The sequence below is a fragment of the Typopeltis vanoorti genome, chromosome 12 (assembly GCF_054136105.1).
Source record: "Typopeltis vanoorti isolate ZY-2024b chromosome 12, IOZ_Tvanoo_1.0, whole genome shotgun sequence".
NCBI classification, from domain to species: Eukaryota; Metazoa; Arthropoda; class Arachnida; order Uropygi; family Thelyphonidae; genus Typopeltis; species Typopeltis vanoorti.
The window spans coordinates 116,400,854-116,428,230 of NC_143560.1; the positions used below are offsets into that span (position 1 = coordinate 116,400,854).

General features: G+C 35.1%; 1 protein-coding gene across 2 annotated transcripts in view; it reads left to right on the forward strand.

Annotated features, from left to right (window-relative positions):
• The first annotated feature begins 259 nt into the window (after positions 1-259).
• Positions 260-27,377, forward strand: part of LOC150101161 (uncharacterized) — an 82,500-nt gene continuing 55,382 nt past the window's right edge. The window contains exons 1-3 of one of the 2 annotated variants that reach the window (XM_090402024.1): positions 260-384; positions 6,661-6,751; positions 18,902-19,154. In XM_090402024.1, the coding sequence (XP_090258150.1) occupies positions 267-384; positions 6,661-6,751; positions 18,902-18,938 (246 nt within the window). In that variant the 5' untranslated portion in view covers positions 260-266 and the 3' untranslated portion in view covers positions 18,939-19,154. Of the gene's footprint in view, positions 385-6,660; positions 6,752-18,901; positions 19,155-27,377 lie in introns of those variants that run through there. The other variant, XM_090402023.1, reaches the window with a different exon arrangement.

Here is a 27,377-nt window from a genome sequence, read left to right on the forward strand (position 1 = left end):
CCCACTGTCTACACTACACCGTCTGCACGCAGTTTCCATCAGCTATAACAAAACGTCATCTACCGCCAAGTAGTACATTTTGTCGCTAAACTGCATATGTATATTATCATCAACTGGCTGTTGCTAAACGATGTTTTTTGCAAAATTAAAAAAAATAATAATAATGCATATGTGCATTATTTTTTAATTTTAATTTTCTAACTCTGACTGTAATTTAATTTCGTTTCTAGTTTCTTTCTAGAATGAATTCCCAAAGCAGATCGACAATGACCAGGGTGATCGTTGTGTCTATCATCGTATCCTGTCTAATGGTGGAATTAGGGGCTCAGCAGTTTTATCCCAACGGCAGATATGGACGCAGAAGTACCATTCCATCGTCAGTTGGTAAGAATAATAAATATTATAAGATTATACCTAGGTTTGGTTTGTTCATCGCCATTATTTTAACATAAGGTTAAAATGACGAGGATAAAGGTAACATGTAATTTAGAATCTTAGCTGCGTTGGGTTTCTTGTATGGATGGATTTGTTTCATGGGTCATTTAGGATTTAATTAATTTTTATACCAGTGTGAGGTTTGACGTACTCGACAGCATCCAGGTTTCTTAGAAAGGAAACTAGGTTCGAATCTTCCCTAGAGTGGGAACATTTCACATTAAAAGTTAGTTATCTGATTTTATCCAATTGGTTAGTTGGTGGGTAGCAACAGAGCAACTAAAAGAAGTTACCCGCATTCAGAATTTAATTTAAATTTATCTAGACAGAAATGATCTAAGTAAAAATCTGTACTCTGATCAGGGCAAACTTTTTGTCCAGAGATTTTTACTCAGATTTGTAAATTTTGTTATACAGTTTAAGTCCAGGATGCTCATGTAATTGACGTACCGCGTCATGATGCAGAGGAAAAATAGCAACAATCGATTAAAGTTACTTCTCTAGCAACGTTAAATATCTTCGGCGCTCGTTGTCGATTTCTTCTTGGTGTCTATCGAAAAGTAGTGTGGAGATTATCAGCTCTCATAATCGGTATTTCCATTTTATACAGCAAACTTTCATTTTATAAGGCAAATTCTTGAACACATCCATCTTTCTTCGTTTACTGTCATAGATTTCACGTTTCGCACGGCATTGTTAGGTATAGTATGATATAATTCAACGAATTCTATACAGAATTCTTTTCCCACTAGTAAATACTATGGAAAACGAATAAATGAAGTAAAAATAAAAAAATCCTCATATACACTAAGAAATGTCAAAGCATGCACACAAATTTGAATAAAAATCTGAGTGTCTACGGACGCCCATGTACGGTATGTGGTTATCTCTACTAATTTTAATTCCGGTTTCAATCGGGTCATATGTATTCGCAAAATGTGGAAATACGATTGAAATTAAAGTAATAATTCCTCTCCGGTTGAACTAGATTTAATTAAATTGGCATATGGAATTTCTACTAACACATGTTCAGTCACCGCAGTTTTGGTTTGTGATTTTGCCACTTGTTGTGGTAAATTTATGCAAAGCAAAATTATATGTCTACAATGCATAAGCTAAAAGGCAGCTCTAATTTCAAGAATTGTGATAATGAATGACGCCGGTATATAAAAATTTATACTCCTCCTGATATTTATTTTTGTAGCTTTGATATAAATAACAAGATGTTCCCGTTCATTTTATGATTGCACCAAGCGCATATGAAACAGTACTGAATACCTACTTCATTTATTAGCGGGCTGGATGTAGAGCATTTAGCCATGGCACGTCTGGGAATAGATTCATCGAAGATAAATGAATTATCACTCAAGATAACGAGCGAAAATAATGCAGGGGATCATCAACAACTTCCAGCAAAGCTGGTACGCAGCAATAGCCTTCGGAGACAGACGCAGTTTCTATAACAAATGGGACATCAGCAACTGGTTGGTAATCCTGACAACCGATTTACAACCAGTCAATGCAGTGGAGCGTGCGTAACTACCAGGCAACCCTTGAGAGCTACCTGTGAATTCTGACAAACCACTCAGGAGCCTTGTAATTAAGCAACTTAGCTACGGAAGTCACACTCCCTGAAACTTGGAAGACCAGTCTAAACTGTCGCAGAAATACAGGAAAGATGAACTCAATAAAACTAAATTTAATTCATTTGGTTTCTCTGTTTAGTGAGCATCGATGATATTTTAGTCGCCAGACGTTTTCCTGTTAAATAATGAAACTATGATTCTCATTGAAGTTCGCTTTCGCTTACATCTTTAAAAATTAACATCAAACACCAGTCGAGCAGGTTTTAAATAAATACGAAAGATCCTTCTCAAAGATAGGCTGTAATGCCCACAAGAGATTATTTATATTAGAAAAGTAATATGATAGTATGACTCGTGATGTACAGAAAGTACATGTAAGAGTAGCTAAGACAGATTTAAGATGGATGGCAGCTTCTTTACAAACGTTGTTATGTGAATTCAATCTACGAACGGTTATAAATCTATTGTATTGGTACCATGAGTGATCTAGTCTAGAAACCCTATGCTCGACCAAACGTGGAATTTTTTCAAGCCACTTCAGTGAAGAGGTACGTTTTTATTATTATTTTATTCACACAGTTGAAACACAATCAAAACAAGATATCATTCAAACTGGTATACATAGCAATTCAGTAATACATAGCAATTCAGATTCTACCCGAGAATCTAAGAATAGTCTGCCATGTACTGTCATAAAATATGGATTGTTCCCAGTAATACCGTTTTTTGTAAACCATATATGCTCACTTCGTTGATGTTGGATAGCTTCTTTGAAATTGCACCAAGTACACCGATAACTATTGGGATGACTTGGGTGTGTTTAAGCCAAAGCCGACCACCAACTTTGATTGCCAGATCTCGATATTTAGTGATTTTTTTCCAATTCTTTGTTGTTAGTGTTGTTATCACTGGATATTGCGATGTCAATAATCCAAACTTGTCCATGTTCAGTAATTACGATGTCAAGTCTATTGTGTTCTAAATATGAATTGTTTGTATTCTAATGTCCCAGAGAATTTTTGCTGTTCGTTTTCCAAAATTGTCTCTATTTTATGCTGCCACCAGTTATCAGAAGTAGGAAAACCATATTTTTTGCATACATGCCAATGAATTATTTTGACCACTTGATCATGCTGGTATTTATAATCAGTTTGGGCTATCTTGCTGCAGGCACTGATTAGATAAATGCTCTACAGTTTCATCTTTCTGATTGCATAATCTACATTTGCTGTTATTATTGATGTTAAAAATTTTTGCTTTGATTGCATTAGCTTGTAACGCCTGTTCTTGAGCAGCTAAAGTAAATCCTTCTGTTTCTTTTTTAATATATCCATATTGTAGCCATTGCCGCGTCTTGGTCATGTCAATTTTTCCCTCAATATCTCGAAGAAATTGGCCATGCAAGGGTTTATTTTTTCAGTGAACATATCCGCTATTTTGCTGTTCCTTTTTGTAATCGGATTTATTTCCTATTATTATTATCAGACAAAACACAAACTCCAGAAACAAAACGTCATGTGAAATTGGTTGAGATTTAAGGGGGGAATTGCATTGAATTGCACTGCGAAACAAACCAGCTGGAAAACTCTGCTGCGTCCAGTTTGCAAGGTAAAGCAGTGTTTCCCGACGTGAGGCGTACGCCCCACAGGGGGGGGGGTGCAATTTGAATATTTTGGGAGCAATTAGAAAATGATGTTGATGTATGCTGCAAAAAGTTTTTATTTGAGGTACTAATTTAGTCAATTTCAATTCTCAAATCCCCATGGTTTGTGATATCCAGATGATTTCTTTTTTTCAGTAGCAAGTCATTTACAGCACTAAAGCCACATTCAACTAAATATGACGACATCACCTCATCACCGATATAGTCTACTCAAACAAATCATCATTGTCAGCGATAAATTGTCGATATGCAACCCTGACTTTCCGAGAAAAAAAAGCTGACATCACTAGTACAGCAGTCAACATAAATACAGTATCAAGAAGAATTCTCAAAAAAGCAAAACGATGAGTCTATTAGAACTTTATTCAACATAAAAGTAACAATGACATGGCTTTCTGACGAGGCAGAAACGAAATACCGAAATTCAACTAGTTTGCAACAAAAAAAAATAGTTCCCCGTCCCGTCGTCAGATTTAGTTGAATGTGGCTTTAGTTCTGTAAATGACTTGCTACTGAAAAAAAAATCATCTGGATATCACAAACCATGAAGATTTGAGATTGAAATTGACTAAGTTAGTACCTCAAATAAAAACTCTTTGCAGCAGATATCAAGCTCAAGGATCGCATTAACTTGGATTTTATTTTCCCGAGTTCAGTTCGATTTATGTATTATAATATACAAAAGTGTAATATAAATTTTATATTCATCGAAGAAAGTCAAATTAAAAAAGGAACATAGGTAAAATTATGTTCCTTTTTTATTTAAAGTACATATTTATATTATACTTTTTCAGAACTTGGCTGACTGTTATGCTAGAGGTGGGGGGGAGTGCATCAAAATCTTTGAGGCGTTGAGGTGGGGCATGATCTAAAAAACGTTGGGAAACACTGAGGTAAAGCTATAGGTAAAGAGTCTTCGAAGATGTATTTTGAGCAACGCGATGCCAAAGCAAATAATTTGGTTATTTGCGAATTCCAAAAACGAAAGGTTGCAAACTTATAGTATTAGTACTCTCGGTGGAATAAGAGTTAAATAATCTTTCTCTTATTCTACACGCTTTTCAAGTCAATTCAGGCCTCCAATAAGGAGAGCGGTGGTCTCACAGGATCAGCAACGAAATTCGTCTAGAATGTAAAGACTTATAAATATCCATCATGCCGAAGTAGGATTCGAATCGACAGCCTGTTGGAGTTGGAGAGTGGAAACATGGTCCGCTGCCTCGTCAGGGATGCTGAAGTGGACAAGTCTGCGCTGAATGACAAGTATAATGATAGCTATTAAATATTATGCGTGCAGTAGAAATCTCAGTTTTATTAATCATTTGCGGATTGAAACTTGACAAGTATTGAAATCGGATATGAAATTCAGCACTGAAGAGTACACTGATTAGTAAATAATTCTTCATGTCTGGAACGTAATGTTTATGGTCCTAGTGGGAAAAAGCAAACAACTCATAAAGAACGAAGATTCTTTTTTTTTTCCTTCTTTTTTTTTTTTGCTCTATTTGATTTGCACTCACTAACAATAGAAGTTAATCAGTGCCTTCTTATCACATAGGCTACTATTCCACGTCAGGTTACCAGGGCCTGCTCTACCGACGGTACAACAAGTACATTTGCACGGGGCGACAGGTTTTTGGGAGCGGCAAAATCGGCTTAAAGTGTAAGAAAAAAAAAAAAAGTCATTTATTCCTTCTCTGTTGAAACCAGACTTCAGGAAGTCGTTAGTTAAATTTTTATATAATAAAACTCCATTGTACTGCATATTTTTTTTAAAAAATCATAATCATTTAAAATAATATAGTATTATGCTGCGTTTAATATCGCACTGTCGGTGTTAATATTAGGCGACGTGACTATAGTAGAACACCTATTTTGCATTTATTTCCGATCCCATTGTTGGCCTTGACTGAAGGTAAATTTCATTTAACCAATGAGACCAAACGATCATAATGAGATAATTGATTAAGAGTAAACCAGTTAAAAAAATAGAAATAAATATAAACTGTAGTTATGTATTTTGATAATACAAGTTGTGCAGTGATTGTTAATAATACTTTTTGATACAGTTATTAGGATTTGGCTTTGAAAATAATTTTAACATTCCAATATGTCTGATAAAATTCAGTATAAATTTTTTTAATTCATACTGAAGAGATCCTTTGATTAAAAAAAATATATCAGGCGCAGAATAATGCAAACGAAAATCGGAAAAAGAACGCGATATTCAGAAACAAAGCGGGGCTTTGCATAAATATCTAAAAACAAAACTGAAACAGCTAATGTAGTACAAGAGAAAATAAGCGAAAGGACCGAAATCAAAAATTCTGAGCTCATGGCAAGTACTTCTCATTGCGATCCCAGTAATGTCGATATTAGTAGCAATTGATTTTAATTATCCATGCAGATGCACATTTTCAGAACAAAATTCAACCGTTAAAGGGTTAATTGTCTCTCTCTTTCTGTAAAAAAATATAGTTTATGATAATTTTTCATTAACTTAAGAATTTTCATTAGCTAATGTTACTATTTTAGAATTTGTGATCAGACATGTTGAAGCCTAGCTTAACATCGTGGCTTTTAAGACGTCACTAAAAGAGGTTTTTTTTTTTTAGGGGAAAGGGGTGGCAAAATATACTATTGCAAGGGGCGGCAAAATTCCTAGGGCCGGTACTGCAGGTTACAATGCGAAGTCGAACCAGTGACTTTTATAATACGTTCGGGTATAAAGCATAGACATCCTGTGAAGCGTAGTACAGCTTGAAATATAAATAGTTAAAAAAATTAATATTGTTTGAATGAGTGGCGCTAAAAAGATTATCTCATAATGAGCACCATCAGTAACTGTAAGGCGGAGAGCAGTATATTTTTCAAGCTAGATAGAGCATAATGGCAAGACAGTCATAAATATCTTAAAATGAATTTACTCCTTGGGTTTTGCAATGTCTACTAACTGGATTAATTATTTTTCTGCAGGTACAACCCAAGATATGGCAGTGACATTCTTCGGAGACAGCAGTATTAATTGTGTGTACACAGGATACTCCGATTTCTATAGGTGTGCCAGGTAAGAACAATCTCAACACTTTGTCTGCGTGTGAGCATGCGTACGTGCATAACTAACTTTTTCGAAGACTGATCAGCGAGAACTCAAGTTAACAGGCAAGTGTATGTTTTATGATTGCATTCAACCTTTACTGTAAGAAACCCGATACTTCAACGTAGAGATAACATGCAATCATTAAACACACAGTCACCACTTGAAATTGCCATATGAGCTTCCCGTACAAGAGGTAAGTCAGCGTTATTATCTCACATTTGTAATAACTGATAACTTTGTGTGACAAGTGAGGTAACAATGTATTTTGGCGGTTGCAGGCATGTTATATAAAGTGGATGAATTCGTTAAGAAAAACACTAATCGCTTAGTTAACGTTCTCATGCTATTTGTGGCGATCATCAAAATATTTACATTTTTTTTAAAATACGGAGTTCATTCTATAATAATGATTATTCGAACCCAGATAGAACCTTTACAAGGTATGAGTTTTTCCATTGAAGATGAATTAGTCGATCTCATATGGAGGTGGAAGGGAAAGCTTTTTCCTTCAGGAAACTCGGTTTTCTCCGAAGGAAAAATTAATAGACACGTAATTAAACCTGGCCTCATAGGCTTATTTGCATCGGCTGTAAATTAAAACAACCCCAGTCAATATCCAAGTGGTTTTTTTTCTTTATAACATTCAGAGTGCCACATTAAATTCTTGTGTCCAGAAATAACAGAGGCACAAATTTTGGCGAACAAAAATCTGCCTCAGAATAACTAGAATCTGCAGCATGATCCTTATCAGTCAGAACAGTGTCACTAACAGATACAAAATTACGAGCTATTCATGTTACACCAGAATATCATGATTCTCCGAAGACGAGCAACTTATTCTATAGAATGAAAGCTTTTGGTCTTTTCATAAGCTAGTCCGTACTTTTTAAAACTTTTAACAAATCTCCGTAGCTCAGTCAGTACAATGTTGCCCTTTGGTTGGAAAGATATGGGTTCGAATTCCGTCTAGGAAGCAAACTTTTATAGGGAAGTGGAAGGAATTTTTCTCCCAAAACAGGCAAACCGTGTCTTCATACGCAATTAACAGACATATACACTGGCCTCCGAACCTGAGTTGCTTCAACCATAATTCAAAACAACCCCAACACCCTTTTCACCAAATCTCCGGTTCACTAGTTTTTAAATAATGTGAAATTCTTAAAGGAAAGAAAAAGTTATCGCTGCGTAGAAGTGGAAACATTTGGCTATCTTCTCTCTCTCTCTCTCTAATCATTTGCTCACATGTGCCACTAAGGTGCTATATGTTTTGCAACATCTCTTGTGTGGAGCTAATATTAACTAAGAAAAAAATAGCTGCCCATTCATTTCCGCAACCTATGTAGGTGAAAATACCCCAGGGTATTTAAATATCGGAGAAAAGTATCACGCAACTGCAATATAAAATTAATTTATTGCGCTTCACAACACTGTTCTTATTGAAATGTTCCAGTTACTCTTCCAGCTGACAAATAATTGCAATTTCTAATAATGTTCGTCCTGTCATTCTATATTGCATCTGACCATTAGTCACTAAGATAGTAAGTTAAGGGGGAAAAAATAAACTTATTATTAGTATAACGTAGCAATAAGAATTAATATTTTCAGAATCACCAGAGAAAACTTTCTCCTGAGAGAATAAGTTCAGAATGATGTTATAAATCAACTTCAGAATCAAGTTGTACGTGCGGAGATAGAAGCGAGGCACGAGCAGGAGGAATACAAACAGTTAAAGGCTGATCATCACGAGTTCATCGTCAGAAGAATTTCTCAGGTCTGTGTCTTACGAACTTGATAACGAAAAGCAGATGCTTTTTGATGAAGACCAAATCGGGCAATTAAACATTGGTCGTTTTCCATTCTCTGAACAAAAACACACACTTATTCGACCGAACTCTTCTCTAAACTAAATCAAGTTTGTAGAAGACAAGCGAGTAATCATTATCTTAATTTGAGGTCTTGTTTGTTTCACTTAATGATTTTTGTTTTCATTCTTTTTTTCAATTAATCGCTGGAAAATACATCACCTCTCGGCACGTTTTCGAAGCTTTTTTTATGAATTATTTGTCTTCTTGAGGCAAATGATATCCCAAAGTAAGCATAATGTTAATTTGGAATAATTATTTTATTATATAATAATAATAATGTTTGGAAGGATTCCGTAATGTTTCAAAAGAATATAACTGAATAAAAATTTAATTGCCAAAAGTCAAGGTCCTCTCAGATTAAAACTGAATTCTATTTCTATTAGTTTGCAAGTTAATTAAGGATCTCTAGGACTCTAGGATTTCTTCCCATCCATATACATGCACTCATCCACCCAAATTTCGAACAAAACCCGACTCCTATTGACACTGAACACCAAGTTGAAAAGCCCTAAAATATTACTCGTATACTCGCCGAGATTTGGACATAAATCTGTACAATCAAGAAGTACAAATCCTTCTAGTCGTGCCAGGAAAGAAGATACATCCTCTTTATGAAAAACCAACATATGCTATGCTAAAGGTCCTTTAAATAACTCAGGACTGGGTTCACATTCGAGAATAATTATCTATCACCTTGCGAATAGTCACCAATGATGAGAAATTCTTAAGGAATATAAGTGTAAATAAACGTAAATAAACGTAAGGAAAGAGATGTATTTTTCATTGCACATTGGGTGTTCCTGACTTAGTTACAGTTTGTGATGACCGAATGGAAAAGTTTAGATCTTCTCAGATAAAGGGAATGGAGTTTCAATGAGAGCCTAAGTCAGTCAGTTTTCGACTATTCTACTATGGGTTTCCAGTCAGAACCCTGATTAGTTTTCTCGGTATAAAACAAACAAACAAAAAAAACCTTCAGGATACTCATTTACGTAAAGACAGAATGAAAGCCTACATGTTGCATCACATCACATCACCAGTTGCTTTGAGCTAATCTAAAATAATCGAAATACACCCATCCAAAATCAAGCATCGGTAATTTTTTAGAAAAAAAGTTTAGCGAATTCACATTACTTAAATTTCAGTAAGGCCTATATTCAGTTCGTCTTTAAATTCTTAAAAATTCAGCCCCTGAAAAAACAGTAATTAGATTATTGACATCGCAACGAGTCATACATGTGTGTGTGTGTGTGTGTGTGTGTGTGTGTGTGTGTGTGTGTGTGTGTGTGTGTGTGTGTGTGTGTGTGTGTGTGCGTGCGTGCGTGCGTGCGTGCGTGCGTGCGTGCGTGCGTGCGTGTTAATTTCTTAATCAACTACCAGATTTCTTATTGATGGATTTCAAATAAAAAAGCGAACAAACTGAATTTTAAAATTTACAGCTTATCCATTTAATCTTCTGATCATTATAAAACTGTCGTTTGGCACAAACAGAACAGCCGGTAGTAATACTGTATAGTATATTTATGACTTGAGATTGAAAAATAACCTGAAACCAACTGAATGACTTTTATACTAAATACATCAAAATCATCATCATCATCATCATCATCATGCGTATCAAGGATTTAGGCCTAGCATGGCCTGTTCCGGCCTTAGAAGTCATCGTTGAATCGTTTAAGAGGACGCCCTGGTTTTCTTTTTCCTAATGGCTTGTACTTTAAGGCTTGTTTTGGTAATCTTTCTGTTTTCATTCTTTGAACGTGTTCCATCCATTTATGTTTATATTTTTTAATTTTTTCTATTACTGGTTCTTGGTTTAATTCTTTCATAATTTCTTCGTTTCTTTTGCGATCAAATAGGGTATACTTTGCAGTTTTTCTCATAAACTTCATTTCTGCTGTTATTAATCTTTGTTTATCTTTTTGTTTTATTGTCTAGATTTCGCTTCCATACATAAGACTGGTAGGGATAATGTATTGTATACTCTGGTTTGTTTTTGAACTAGGTTTGGTTTAAATATAGAGTTAATTACACCTGTTATTTTTAAATATTTTGCAATTTTTACGTTTATATCTTTTTCATTTTCATATGTGATCATCGCAACGAGTCACAATACACTAAATACATGCTTGCGAAATAAAATTCTAGGATATAGCAATTTTTATACACGTAGTTTTGTGCAAACTTCGATCAGTTAAAACAATAGCGCACGTGAATAGAACACGTGACTGCCAGCAGTGATCCATAACCGACGTAGACGCACTACTTACTAGTTGTGAGCAATGAATGTAACCAACTTGCAATATAAGAACGCACGGATGAAACTTCTTATCGAGGTTCTGGCGTGCTCCAGAAATGAGCTGCTCTACTGATATGTAATAAAACGTCCGGATTTATAGCGCCTGCTCAGCCTAATCCCACTTACAATATATCGCTACAAGAAATCGCCCGACCAGTGTCTGCACTGTGAACTCCATCTCTTCAGTCATGAGACCTTTCGGTGTTTGTTTGGTTTTATGATGTACTGAAGGCATGCAGATCGAAGTTATTCGTCACATTAGCGACGAATGATGTCTCCCAGTGGTATCACGGCTGCTGACTTTAAAAACTATGAAAAAAGTAAGCCACGAAAATAAAATGATGCACAACTATATCTTACTGCCATCTTCAAGAGTTCACCTCAGTGGTTTCCTGTTTTGCAGAATTCCACACACACACACACACACACACACACACACATATATATATATATATTTATTTACTTATTTATCTGTTATGCCGACGATGAAGTCGTGCTTTAAACCAAAAATAAAAATTAAAAATTAAAAAAATGGAGAAACTGTACATGGATATTAGTCGGCGTACACACGGGTGAGACAGACCAACAGAGGCTTAAACTTTTAGCAAAATGCATCTAGAAACAAGCCTTCATGGCCAATTTGGAGCAGTTTTAATAAGACGTGTCATCAAAATTAAAAGGTTTCCTTCTATTTGGTAACTGTGCTATAAGATTGCTTGAGCAAAAGCGTTGTTATGATTTTATTTCCTATGTAATCAGAGAAGGTTACCATTGATGTATTTCCTAATTAGAGACTACAAAATACGATCTTCTAGGGTCAAGCAAACTTTTTAAAACCTAAAACCAACATAAATCTCCTTTAAATCTTTAATTAAAGTAAGCTAGTTTCAAATCCCGTCAAAGAAAAGCAACCGAAATTGAGTGAGAAGTTCTCAGACGGCGATAGAAGGATTTTCCCCACTCTGCAAATATATTCGGTGAACACACATGATACATATCAATACTTTCGTCTCATGGCCTTAGCTGACTGAAAAGTTGAAAGTTTCCGATTATGAAAGAACTACCATAAGGGGAAACTAATTCTACACCAAAAGAGTAGTTAATTTTGCAATCTTTAATTTCCCTTCAGAATAAAAGTAGACAAAAATTTGTTATGAATTGCAGACAAGCTATAGTTAGCCTTGAACGCTGACTTATATGCAACAAACAACAACAGCATCCTTTTGTATATTGATGATAATTATGAATTCATCGGTAAGAGATGTACTGGAAATAATCCATTCCATATCCACCGAGCACACATTAAAGAGGGCAGGGATTGGGGAGGGTGAGTTATTCACCATTTGAGAGGATATTTCCCAACTGTCGACAAGGAACGCATTACACATAACCAATTTGTTGTTCTCTCTTATAATCCAATCACAGGGATTACTGGGCGACGCTGTAGAAATTAAACAGGATAAGGCAGCTGGTTGTTTGTAGGCAAACTCGTCCAAGTAATTAACGAGGACAGGCTCATTTAACCGAGAGAAAATCCCCGTCTCGTGACGGCACGTTTCTGCTCTACATTGCGATCTTCTCTCTCTCTCTCTCTCTCTCTCTGTGCCTAAGCGTGGCGAGATCTCATACTGGTGATCATATCGAGCAAGATAGTTTCGTAACGAGGGTCACGACCTTAATGGCGCTTTTCGATAAAACCATAGACAAGTCAGCAGTTACGAGTGCATCTCGCTTTTCGCCGCCTTTTAAGAGAATGTAAATAATAACCATAAACACTGATTCAAATATTTCTCCACATTTCTTGAACTTTCAAAGCTTTTAAAAATGTCGGAGTTCGCAATGATAATGGGTGTTCATATAAAGGTTCGAATCCATCGAGATCCGAATGCAGTTACTTCCTTAAAGACGAAAAAGAAAGGGGGGGAGGGCATAACGCAAAAGAACTGCGCTTGTTTCAGGTTAATACATACATATATATATACATACATACATACATACATACATACATATATATACATTTATATATATTAAAATGCACCATGAAAATCAAAGTAGTCGATAACACTGAAGGAACTGAATGGGGTAGTCATGCCGTTTAATAACATTACGATGGAACTTGAGAAAAGTGCAGTGATGACCACCACAGTAATTAAACCTCAAATGGAATGTATGTAGATCAAATATCAGAGCCATTCTACATGTCCCTATGAGAAAAGTTGAATGTTTTTATGTTGTTTTAAAACGAGCGCTTACGTACCCAAATGCAACTTCGGTGAAATTAGAGTTTTTTTCTCTAACTGCCCAGAAGTGGTTCAGTAAAATAAACTCAATAAACTGAAAATTCTTGTAATCGGCATGGATATCAACATTTTGTTGCCTAAACGGGACAATCAAATGTATCGATTCTGAAGCACAAGTTGAAGAGAGATTTCGTGAAAAATTCTTTATTTTACCAGATTTAGAATAACGACACATTTAAGATGTTTTAGAGAACTGTGCTATACAGATTTCTTTTTTTATGAAAAAAATGTATGTGATAACACAGAATAGATTAGGGAATCCATAGGCAGGGCCTTGAAGTTTTTGATTTTACGGATATAATTTTAAGGTACTTATTAATTTTTTAAAAAGAAAAGTATTATATAGTTAATCACTGATTGCACAAACAGGATTTATTCATTCTTGTATCATTTAAATGTAACTAAGGAGGATATAAGAGCCTCAGTAGCTTTATATCAATTATAGTTACATTCAAATCATAGTTACAGTCGATATAGACAAAGCCCTTTGGTCGGAAAGATCTGGGTTCAATTGCTGTCCAAGACGTGAGGAACCTTTATCTGATCTCTTTCGACTAAAGTTAGCCGGTCCGGGTGCTCCCCTACCTCAGACTGAGTTAGCCGGTCTCAGTCGGAGGTAGGGGAGCACCCGGAAACTCCGGTTTTTCGATCCCCAAAACAAGCAAACCTGCCCCGTGAACAAAAGCATCCACAGACATAGGACATAGGGAGGCATAGCGTCGACCACCTAAAGCTTCAATAAGATTGACCCAGAATCCATTGGATTGAGAAACGGAGACGCTATCCATCAGACCAACCAGGCCAGCAAGTGATAGCATTTGCAGCTATTACTAAAAGTCCTATGCAGAAACACGCTGAATATACTATGATAAATTTGATATTATTGAATGCATTTATATTACGAAACTGAGATACATAACGGCTTTTTTAGCCCTAATCTTTTACAATTGTTAGGCAGTTGGTCTAATCATCGTGATGGTAAGACATGGAATCCGCCTATTGTGAAAACACACTTCTACGGTTCGTTAGATAAGAGGCGATGTTCCATTAGGACTAACCGGTTACTTTTTATGTACTGTGTGTGTGTGTGGGGGGGTTAATTCCACTCTGTAGTTGAATTTAAAAAAAAAAACAGTTTCCTTTCTTGCAGGAGAAAACAAAATCTACTTCACTACGCCAAAGATTATAACTCTGACATCGGTTGGGGAGAAAAACATGTCCTCTCTGGTCGACTAAAATCAAACCTATATGGTATTTCAGTGTTTCTTCTGAAGAAATAACAATCATGAAATTTACGTATGTCTTATTACAGCAACACAACATCACTATTTTCTTAAAAGCAAATCTTATTATGCTTTACTTTCTCAGTTGCTAATAAACTGTTCGTGGTTTTGTCACTTAACTAACGCTGAAATTAACACAACTTGACTAACACGTTATGAAAGATTGAAACGTCACAGTCAACGTCCATAGTCAGGGCCGTGAAGTTTTGGGATTTATTAATATAATCTTAAGGTATCATATACGTTAATCATTTATTTCAATAAAACGTACAACATAGTGCACTGTTTTATTGAGATAAAACAGTACAATCCATTGCAATTCCAATTTTTCATAAACTTCTGTTTGATTTGTTTTCCAATTAACTGTGATACTAATACTTCATTATGGATAATCAATAAGGAATACAAAACACAGACATTCGCATTTTCGAAGTTCAAATGGCCCCTTGGTTAATCAGGAAATGATCTTTTTTAGGTTTAGAGAGATTACAGAGAAACATTTCACAAATATTCTGCGTGTACAGGGAAAATCGGTAATTTTTCTTCTACATCTCTCCGCCAAACCTCCGCATGTCCAGGCCGTCCTACATCTCCAAAATACTTCTTCTGGTGTATAAATTTCGACTACAACATTCACGATATTTTAACCTATCTCGACCTGTCTTCAGGTTTATACAATTAATCATACAGCATTCGGGCTGAATATTTTCAATTAGTAGAAAAGGCAAACTTTTGATGGAAAGAGACCTCAAACAGTTAGGTTTGGTCCCTAATATGCTCAAATACAATCTGTTTTACAGATTGTATTTGAGCATATTAGGGACCAAACCTATTCTGTTTGAGCATATTCAAATACAGACTGTTTTCGAAGTCTAGACAATCAAGTAAGGGTTTTAGATGAACTGCATCTCAAATCCTTATTGGAATTAAAATACAGAAACAAAAACATCTTTATAATTTTATATAAAAGACAACCATCCTTTCTATAAATATGTTGGAGTTTATAATATTCCATGCGCTTGTGGCTCTAGTTACATCGGACAGACTTCGAGAAGCCTCGAAATCAGGCAAAAGGAACATATTGGCTATGTCAAAAACAACAGACAAGATATTTCTGGCCTATCGTCTCATTTCTCTACAACTAACCATGTCATCGAGTGGGACAAAAGCTGTTCTCCTTACTTGGAGGAAGATTACCATTCAAGAATTTTCAAAGAAGCAGCCACAGTCGCCCGTTCTACTGTCAACCTTAACAGAAATCAAGGCCTAATACTCCCAGAGATATGGAAAACCCTGATCAGAACTTTAAAAACGGAAGAAATGAACTTTAATACAAACCACAGAAAGTTCCTTAGCAACAGCTAGCTAACCTTGTACACGCGATACGTGTTTCACTCACGTTCGATACTATCCTATTTGTAATTATTCTAGTCAATTTTTTACAGTTATTTTTGTCAGTTTTGCAGTTACGCATAATTGTGAGATTGTTTAAACTTATAAGTACCCTGAATATGCCAACAGTTAAAGTGTGGCGAAACTAGTTGGTTCAGTTTAAATATAAAATTGATCAACACTTGATCTGCAACCAAATATTATTATTATATCTTTATAATTTCTTTAACCTTAACCTGTAACTTCAAGTAACTGCTTATTTGGATATATTCGCAAACTTCCATCAGCAAATGAACAGAAAATGAAAAAAATAATAATAATACCAGTACCAGAGTCGTATGCATCTATGTAAACTTCATTTTAAGTTTCTTCTTTCTTATTAACTGCGTGAGTAGAAGGCAAGTAAGTTGAACTGAAGCTTACTACTTGTGGCATTTATCTGACTATAGTTGTGGTGTAGCCATTTGCTACACAACAACTAGGTGTAGCAAATGGTTGACCTGTCTCTGTCATTTCTGGGGACATGCATATTTAAAAAGAAGAAAGGAACAAGAGTTTGCATATAAATGAAAGGAAGATTTCGTGCGAGGTATAATTTGTAAATAAAATACCAAGAACTGCAATATTTCTGCCACTTTTTAATAGCCTTGAAAAGTATATTCACGTTTTGATTTTATTCAAGCATTTTCACTGAAAGAAAAAAGAGTTTTCTGTCTTTATTTATTTATTTTCTAGAAGTGACAACAAACTAAAAATAAATAAAGAAAGACAGAAAAATCTGCCTTGCTACAGGAGATAATGAAAGTAAATCCTCGACATCTGTTTGGTGTCTAGGAAAGCTATGGCAAACAATGTCAAAAGTTATGTAAAGTATTAGATAGTCGGAGATATTATAATTGAAGAATTTTCAGAATCTAAAATTTTATTTGATAAATGGAATTGATTCACAGAGAGGTGACTACATGAATTTTGTAAGCATGGTGATGACACTGACAACTTAGATATCTGTCCTCGTTTGACTTGTTATAATTTTAGATTTAATGGAAGTATTCCAGAAATCAGTGGCATAAGCAGTTCATTAAAGAATGCACACAGCCGGTGGGCTTTTTTATAGTTTTCAAGTCGTTCGTTGGCGATATGTATTATTCATTTGATTGTCCCTGAAGTAGTTGATTATGCCTAGCAAAAGCAAGCGAAGGAAACAGAATGGCATTTTCTTCTGATTTGCTTGTATCCAAGTTATCTTTCGCGAAGAAAAATTTCTTCCCGGTCGATAAAGTGACGAGTTTCTTCTACGTTCCTTTTGCACTTCGGACTTTTAAGTTTCTCTTCGAGTTCTGTTGTTTTATGAGACATCAGGGACTAGTGAGCTTGTACCTGGGGATTTGCTGCACTGGATGAAAGGTGTCGGAGTAATCGTGATTGCGGTCTCCTCCCTCAGGGAAGATGGCTGTTGATCTATGATTACCTTATTATTGTTCTCGGGATCCTGCTGAAAAACGTGACCAATTGGAGTCCAAGAAATAACCTTAACGGATCAAAAACTCGGAAATTCTCGTCTTAGCTTCAGTCTGAGACTGCCCGAAGGGCAAGAATTTCTTTTGGGAACAGAGACGTCAGTATTATTTATTTTGCATTAATCTCAAGAAGAAGGAAATAATATCATAGACTAAGCCAGTATTATTAGAAACTAGAAAAGAGAGAATGAACGGTCTTTTTTTTTTTAATTCATGTTGTACTCTAGTCAGAAAGCAGAAAGAAACTCAGACAAGTTGCAACTTCCAGAGAACTGTTAAGGCAAAATTTTGAACACATTTCTGAAGTTTCATTAACTGGACAAAACGAGCTCTCATCCAGAAGGTGGCTACTCGAGTGAACAAAACACAGTATTAATTACTCACAACTTTTCAGGTGACTCATTTAATGGCCAAGGAAATAGAACAGAACAGAAAAAGTGTTAAAGTTGGCAAAAGGATTCCGTCTACTGTATAATAAAACATATTTATCTTAGCTGTTTTTTCTTTATCACTGCTCTAATAATGTTATTTTGTTAAGGTTTATCAAATCACTGAGGATGCTTATAGGCTGATGGTATATGTCTGATGATATGGGGAGTACATGGAGTAATTATATGAATGCTGGACGAGTCTTATTATAAATGAATAAATAAATCCTCTAACGCATTTTATTATCCAAATGGAGTAGGCAGAGTTCCTTTAGCTCTAACCAATTTATATTTGATGACAGGCTTTTCAGGAGAGAGAGAGAGAGAGCACGAAAGACAACTATTGCTATCTCGTGCTTCTAAACTATAACACATATTGCTGTCTATGACAGAGTGAGTTCTGTGGTTGATTTTTGAGATATAGGATTAAAAACACGAGGGAGGGAGGGGGGAACCTACTTGATCGTGCTAAGTCTATCATTAATACCCTGATATGCTATATTAAACTTCACAAGTAGCGGCTTAGCTTCACAGAAATATTAGATCAATAGCTTCTTTGCCATACTCCGAAGAATGACATTTCTTTTCGGCGGTTTGGATGAATGCACCGTTGCAGTTTTACTCACATTAAAATTTGACTAAATGTCAGATGATATACCAGTATTTCCTGCATACGTATAAAATTATATAAAAAGTGGGAATGATATCTATAAAATAAAGCAAATAATAATTACAGAATGTATAGAACGAAGTAAAATAGAATTTAAAGTCAGTTTATTTTTTTATATTTCAAACAATTTGTTCAGTCTTTCTTAGAAGTGTCATTTATGATTAAAAGATTATACATGTATTCTGTTGGACCTTTCGATATTCCACTATCATTGCTACATTTTAGCTAGTTGATCTAGATATTTCAAATACAATTGATAAATATAGCATTTAATTCTCAGAATGAACAAAAATCTTTTGCTAATAACAAAATAATTCCCCTACTTTTTTAATTTTTTTTAAATTTGAATTTGATCACTTGTAGGAAGGACGACTCTACAGGCAGTCAAGTTCTGGAGTGACGTCACTCATTACTCAATAGAAGTATTGACGAAGTCTGTAGCGCTTTTGCTTGGTATTCTTCTGGTGAAAATATTGCTGCCAAGAGCTCTTCATGTGGACTTCCAAAGTGAGACATTCCGCAACTCACTGATTAGTCGGCATGTATTTTCTGAGTTTTCTTGTGCTCTATGTAATCTTTCTTGTGACAATGAAATAAATCTCACATAACTATTTTAGCTTGCCTCTGTTCTTTCATTTTTTTTTGTTTGTTTTCAAAGACGGTCAATGATTAGAATCATTGATAATCTTGTTAGAACATATGAACAGAGGATAAAAATCTATATTCAGTAAAATTATATTGTATATGTATGCACCAACGGAATTGGAAATGTATCAAAGATTTCCGTTTCCCTGAAAGGATCTATACAAATCTAATACAGAAATAATCTAATATAAATCTTGGAATAAACAGATGGGAATATGCAAATCAAATTAATAGCACGCAAGAAAATTCAGAGAATAAAATATTAAATTATGAGTCGGTCAGCTGAATGTACAAAAAATCACAGCGATAAATGAATCCTAAAACAAACACACTAGAGAAAAACAATCAAAATGCGTATGTAAAGGGTAATCAGTGTTTGAAAATTTTTATCATTTGCCATTTTAAAATAGTTTTTTTCTGCATCGCAGTCAGTGATTCTTCGAAGAGAAATAGTTTGTGAATTTTTCCATCACAATTTCGAAAAATGTCACGTTTTTAGTATGAAATTAATTTTAATAGACATGTTTTTTTTATTCATTTTTAGTCATTTTTTTCAAAAAAAAAACGTAGGACAAAGAGAAAACATTTTGTTTGTCCTACGGTCTCAAAACATTTCGCAAGCAAACCTGGGAAGCACACACTACTGGTCAAAGATTTGAAAGATTGTGTGTGTGAACACACAATGTTCACACACACAATCTTTTTTTTTTTTAATTTTAATAATAAAACAAACGTATTGTTATTTTTTATTAATCAACCAAAGCTTTTCTTAAGTATATACAGAGAGCTATTCATTTCATCAATAATATTAATATTACATTAACAGAGAGCGAGATTATTAGTAAAGTGAGGCAAGAAGCATGTAATTCGAGGCAACGAGCAGTTTTTTGTTTTTGTTTTTTTTTTTGCATTTCATTTATATTTTTAATCTATACTCGTCAAGTGAACTAAGTTATAACAATACGGAATTTTTATAAAAAGTTTCCGACGAAAATATATTAACAGCAGATTTCCATTATATAGTCATTCAATGTATTCAAGTTGGCAAAATGAAAACATCAGTTTGATTACATTCCGTAAACTAGCCTTTGACGCGTGCTACAAGTACTGCCTATTTCGTTCGCCATTTCAAAAATAATATTTACGGCTTTAACTGAACCTAGAACCTTAAAGAAAACACTTTACAACAGACCTATTAAAAAGTGAAACCTGTTACTCTAATGTCAACATAATTTACAGTCCAGTCCAAATGTTGTCTCAAACAATAACCACTTAAACCTTTATCAAATGCACTAATAAAAAGACGAATATACAGACGCTTTGGGCAGCTGTCCAGTTCTTTTAAGTAACGCACGCCAGGACAACTCCGATGCCGAAGAATTTATGCAGAAACTGTCATACTTTCTGCATACATTTGGCTTTGAAATAATGTTAGATCTTTAATATCCACTCTTTCTATATAATGTACGTCGCCGAAATTAAGCCTTGTGAAGGCTTCATTGAAATGAACAGAAATGACGCATGGTTCTTTTTTTATTAATCAACCAAAGCTTTTCTTAATTATATACAGAGAGCTATTCATCAATAATGTTAATATTACATTAAATAATATATATATATGAGCCTCCGTAGCTCAGTCGGTATAGATGAAGCCCTTTGGTCGGAAAGACCTGGATTCGATTCCCGTAAGTGATGTGAGGAACCTTTATCTCGTCTCTTTCGACTAAAGGTGAGTTAGCTGGTCTCATACGTGGGCAGAGGATTTTTCTCCCGACAATATATATATATATATATATATATATATATATATATATATATTGAAATGATTATCTGGACTACTGCTACTGCATAAATAAGAAGAGACATGAGAAATCCGGAATTACGTTTGTTTTCAAGTAATTCCTTCAGTAGCAGCACACTCTGCTCATCGTTATGGCCACGGTTGGAAGCATTTATTATCTAAATTCGATTTTCGAGATGTACAAAAGCATCTTGGTGTTTAATTTCGTCCACATTATCGATTTTGTTTATTTTCTGTTTTTGGTAAAAAGTGTCTGTTAATGATAAAGTATCTATTTTCGAGATTTCCATTTCCTTGGACGTTTTCTACGAAGGTTTCAAGTAAACTTCTCAAAACTTCAACGTAAAAGTCGTGTTTATTGTGTTTCAGGTTGAAGAATATTCGCGGTGCACAACACTACAGTAGAAGAGGGGGGAGGGGGGAATTAAAGCCGATAACGTGATCAACCTGTGATTTTCTTTAAATCACAGTACAGCTACGCATTTTCCCCTGATTTTCTGATCTCGAGGATGATTGTGATGATCTGTTGCTTAGTTTTAAAGTCACATTAAAAAAATGCTGCAATAGTGAAGTTGGGAGATCAAAGCAACATTTGCACTTCGATTAGAAAGACTAAGGTCGCAATGTTGTCTACGACGTGATGAACAGTATAAGGGCTTTTCTAATGAAGACGAGTTAGCTGATCTTATACACAATAACAGTTTTTTTTTTTTTTTTTTTACTCTCACGAAATAGACAAATCGGCTGGAGAATGCGCATTTAACAACATAATAAACAAGCTTCAGGCATGATAAAAATGGCTTTTGCTGTAATTCCAACCGATACTACTCCAGAAAATCTAAGTTTAGTCACTTTCCCCTTTCCTCCATTTTCTTCGTCGTCATATACTTGCTCAAAAAAATCAGAGGCTGTCAATGAACGCATTTCTCTTTCCTCTCTCTCTCTCTCTCTCTATTAATAGACGCGGCACGAACTTCGATAAAATGAGAATCATGTGCAGATCCTACGTTAACATTAAGTTGCCGAGCCAAGGGAAATTTCATCTTCTGCTGCTCGCGTAGTTTCGTCATATCTTAACGATGGTAGCTGTCAGAGAGCAGTCCCTTTCGATTAAGATTCTTTTTCTTTAAATCAACGGAACCATTCAATGTTTGTGTCTGATAGCAACATCTTCATAGCTGTATCAGTAAATCACGTATCAAGAGTTTTTTTTTTCTTTCAATTTTAAAACAAAATTTGATACAAGGTTCGTTCTCTGCTTACTAGCAATATAGAAATCATCAGGAAACAAAATGTTCAGCTTGATCGGGTTTACTACAATAAACTTACACTATACTAGAAGCCAACAGCTTAAAATTGTCCATAGACGCGTCGATATGTACCCTGTTGTCATGAAAACACATGCGAGGTTAACATCGAAATATACGTGAAATAATTCGTAATTTTATAATATTGATGAACTAATGAATTACTACTAAAATACTGAACTGTCCTACTATTAGAATTAAAAATTATTAACTACAATGATCTTAAAACTATAACTTAATGTTCACTGATACTATAAATATTATTATTAGTGTTATATTTGCACTTCCATGGAGTTCTGGCTTCATCGTAGAAGGCCCATTCTAAACTAACCTAACTTTAACAACTTTCAGGGTGGCCCTTTTATCTCACCCAATGCTCTGACACATCGTCTTAAAATCATTCACTAACATTGCCTTTGCCACTCCTCTTGGCAATACATTAAGAAAAGTTTTCTCCTCTTCGAACTGTTATCATCTTTCATGAATGCCCTCGGTTCTTTTTCCATAGTGTGCACTGAAAAATCTTCGCTGCATCTATCCTTATATTCCCCTCACACCAATCCATGTCTTTATAATGTTCTCTTCCTTCTCCGCCAATTTTTTGAAAAACTCCCATCGTTCCTTAATTTGTCCTCATAGTCAGCATTGCACAATTCTGAAATCATCTCTTAAAACCAGGAGACCAAATCTACGCAAAGTATCTAATTGTAATCGAAGCAGTACCTTATATAATTACATAACCACTTTGTCACGACTTACTAGTGGCCTTTTCATTATTGCAGAATTATCTGCACCACATCTTCACTGCCTTTGCTACGAGTCCCTTGGATTTCAAATCCCCCACTCATCTCCACATATTCACTATCAAATCACACCCCCAAATCCTAAATATATCTTCACTATTTCACTTCAAACTACTATGTTTAATTTGTAAATATTTGGCAGTGATGCTTTCGCGATTTTTTTTTTTTTTTGCACTGATTTTATTTTTTATAAGATAATTTGCTTTTGAGCCTGTGTAGCTCAGTGGATGTGGCGTTTGCATACCACGGCGCTTGGCCGCACGAAGGAAGACTTGGTTTCGAGTCTAGTCGGCGACTAGAGGAAATTTTTCTAAGCCTTTTTTCGACCGGTTCCCGAGTTAGTCGATCTCTGGCACGGGCAAGCGGGTTTTCCCTCCCGGAAACTCGGGTTTTTCGTCCTGTAAACTCAAGAAAATCGACCGTAGAACCCACATTATTTCAGACATTAAATATATTGTGTTAGGGTTAGGGACCACGAGATGGCGGCACATTTGAGCCGTCTCTCTTCACTGTGTACCGCTTAATTAGTGATAGCCTTGGGCCATCTATCTCTAATTGGTACCAGTGGATATTGAACTGCCCACTCAGTCTCCAAAAGTTAGATAGGGCTAAAGGGCCTCGCCTACTCCCCGTGTACGGGAATAAAAAGGCGTTAGCTGATTTTTTTTTTTAATTTGCTTTTGTTGCCATTTGTAGCATCACAAAACCAGTGATATGTCTTATATTGATGACGGCCTGTTTGGCCGTTAGCGTACCCACTCTCCAGCCAAGAGACTGCGGGTTTGAATCCTGCCAAGGCTGGATGTTTGTGATTGCCCTACTAACCCTTTACCATGTGTACTGCTGTAACGTGCGTCCGTGCGCAGTATGACCTTTGATATTCTTGCGCCATAAAAATAAAAAATCCACTCCAATTTTATATTAATGAAGCTGTGATGATTTTTAAGACGACTTCTTTATGAGAGTAGTATTTAAGTATATCGAATGATTCATTCTCGGTGAATAAACTCTTTCCAAAATATGACTTTCTGGATGTCGCTTCATCACTAATTAAAAATATTCGTTAATTCGTTTCAGTTTATAAATCCAATGTGTGCAGCAATTTGCTCGGCATGCGGTCTAATTATAATGCATGCATGCATATTAAATACCAAGAGAATACGTTGCCAGTTAGTGACAAAGGTAACCATTATTGTGTTAGTTAAATTCAATATCTGCGCTATTTTTGCATTAGTGTTTTGTATCGTTAATCACATGGTGTATGATAGCATGATTTGAAAATGTGTTTCGTCATTTAAAATACTAGTAACTAATCGTGCAATAGAACAGAATACTTTATTTTGTGCAGCAATAGATTTGGGAGATATGAATACATTTAAAAGTAAAATGTCTCCAAATGAGTGATTGTTTCTCAAACTACCAACGAAGAACCTCTGACTCGGAGAATACAAGAGCTATCCTATAATAGAAACATCTCCAGTTTCCATGGTAACGCGCTCTCCTAGAAACTGTTTTATACTGCAATGCCAGAAAAACAACTGCTATCCTAATGGACATCAAGGCACACAAAAGTGGCCATACGATGCTGCTAAGAATAGCACCAAAATTTCAACGCTGCTGTAAATCGACATTTCAACTGCCACAAAGGCATCGTAAATCAAAAATTCAATATTGTTGTATACTGCTAGTTGAAATAACAATTCGCAGAAGTTGTTGATTCTTATGATACCACAAACTTCAACGCAGTAGTGTGTGTGTGTGTGTGTGTGTCGGAAATGTTTGTCAGCAGGTCATAACTAATACCGATAACTGTGCTTTAAAGTATTTTACAGTCATGATAACGATAAGATAGATTTTTAATTAAACATTTTAAATGCATTAATCAAAGAGTTCCAAAAATCATCGCAACAACTCAACAATGTCTACACTTCGAATGAACTGTGGGCAGCGTAAGGTTCCAACACTTTAACCACTTACCTGTCCAACTAATCGTGCTATCAAAAAGATATCACGATTAGTGATATCAAAACGTGATTACAGTATGTCTTTATTTAGTCCGTTTTTCTAGATCTTTTGAAAGACCTGACAATACTAGTGTATTTCAATCCGCTTTGTTTCATTAAATAATCTGGTAAAAATTATATATTTGATCGTAATTCACAACATGACTTCTCGCAAAATAAATCTCCCTTTCTTCATTTATGCGTGTTTACTGCGATGTCCACATCTTCTAACAAGAACGGTATCTTCTGAGACTAAGTTTAACTTTCAGTTTTCCTGGAATAAACATTCCACATTTACAGTTGCTTCGACATCGAAAATGCTAAATTTTCTGTTTGACTTACAGGCAGCCCTGAACAAGTGAACAACTAATTATTATGCACAAATTCCTGTTTGTCTTACAATAGAATATCATCCTAGATTTAAGCCGCTGGCTTCGTAAATATCCTTGATTCTTTGAAGAATAAGTTGATTAATTCTATCATTTAAGATTCCTTCATTACCCTCACGATCTACATTTATTACACAATAAATAATTGTATTTTCTCTTTTCCGCTCTACTTTATGGAAGAACTTATCAGTATTGCTCAAGGATTGCAACTTGAAGCTGTTTAAAATCAGTCTCTCTCTCTCTCTCTCTCTCTCCTCAGTCTTCAACCCATTTTCACGTTACTAGTATGTTATAAATTTTACATAAAATTAACACGCACGACTATGTAGAAATTATTTTGTCTAAAAACCCCCCTCTATAAAGTAAGACTTTAACAATAGTAATACTACAGCACAACAAAAGCAGGCAAGATTTCTTAAATTAACGTGGTCAGCTCGAATAGGTGCTTAGTTCATACAGAGCGATAAAAAGTACAAACTGGATCTTTACTTCTTTTAGTAAATAATATCCGAGTACAGATATGTTCAGAACGCCTATGTTCAGAGTTGTCATCAAGGTATGCAAAGAAGTTTGAGGTCTTTTCAAGTGAGTTGTGAATCTCAAATAAAAAGGGGGAGGAGGGTGGATTACGACATGTAGGTTTTTCTTTCGGCAAATAAATCGAATCAAGAACACGCTATCATTTTATTTGTTATCCTTGGCACTTACCCAAAATTTGGATTAACAGAAAACGAAATTTCGTAACAATCATGAATGCATTCGTTTGTTACTCCTCCTCTAACTAGAACTGTAGTGCTGTATCGTTTTCCTTCCCTTAATCGGGCTGAATATATTGATAAGCTTACAATTAATGTCAATTTCTAAGCAGTTTAAATTATCTTCATACGCTTGTGATGGCCTAATGGGAAAAAAATACTTCATATGCGATATACTGCTGGGAGCAGGTGGGAGTTAGAAGGAAGATTTAGTTGTCTCGTGCATTCTGATTGTCCTTGAGTGACAGGTCCTGGAGAGAGAGGATTTCGTGTTATTTCTGGTAAGAACATTGCTCGACAGTTTGTAACTGGAGAATATTGCGTTTCTTTTGTTTGTTAAGGTCTCATTAAAAGAGCTTTTACTTTGCCTATTAAGAGTAGATTATTGGGATTAATACAGAGTGCAACCTTACGATAATGAAGGGTAGGTAGATGCACAAACTTCTACTGCTACCTGCCAGAAAGCCGCGCTAGTATTATGCAGCAGATCTGCAGCCAGCACCCGTTCAATGTGTACTTACCTCTTCATTTCTCATATTGGTTAATTGACTCCCGAATTATCTTATTTTTCGAATAGCTCTAATGTTTTTCGTTCTTTAACAAACAAGCTGTAATCGCTACCTACCTCTCCTCTATAAAAAAAAAAAAAGCTTTACTTATGGTCATTAATTCATTACAGGAAGAATTTGTTTTTTATAATTTAAATAGCAAACCTCACCGACATTGTTTCGAAACTCAGTTTATTATTATGGCTTTATTTTGTTAGAAAAATTACGAAAAACGAAGAAAAAAAATTTACTAATGAGGTATATTACTAAGTCACTACGCTATACTAAATTAGGCAAAAACAAAATGTGTTAAACTGCATTTTGTGTCATTATACGAGCTTGCCTCTTCATTATAAGTAATAATGTGTAAATAGTTACAAATTAAGTTAAAACAGCAAAGAATGTTAAACGATATTAGAGAAATTAATACAGTTATTTTCTCGAATACAGTTAATTTCTGCAGTTATTGATATTACAAAGATCGCCTTACCACAATAAATATAGTTACGCTGATGAGGTTAGAAACTGAAATGTTAGGAATAAATACAATGCGTATCGAAAAACAGGAAATGCAATAAAATTATAGAT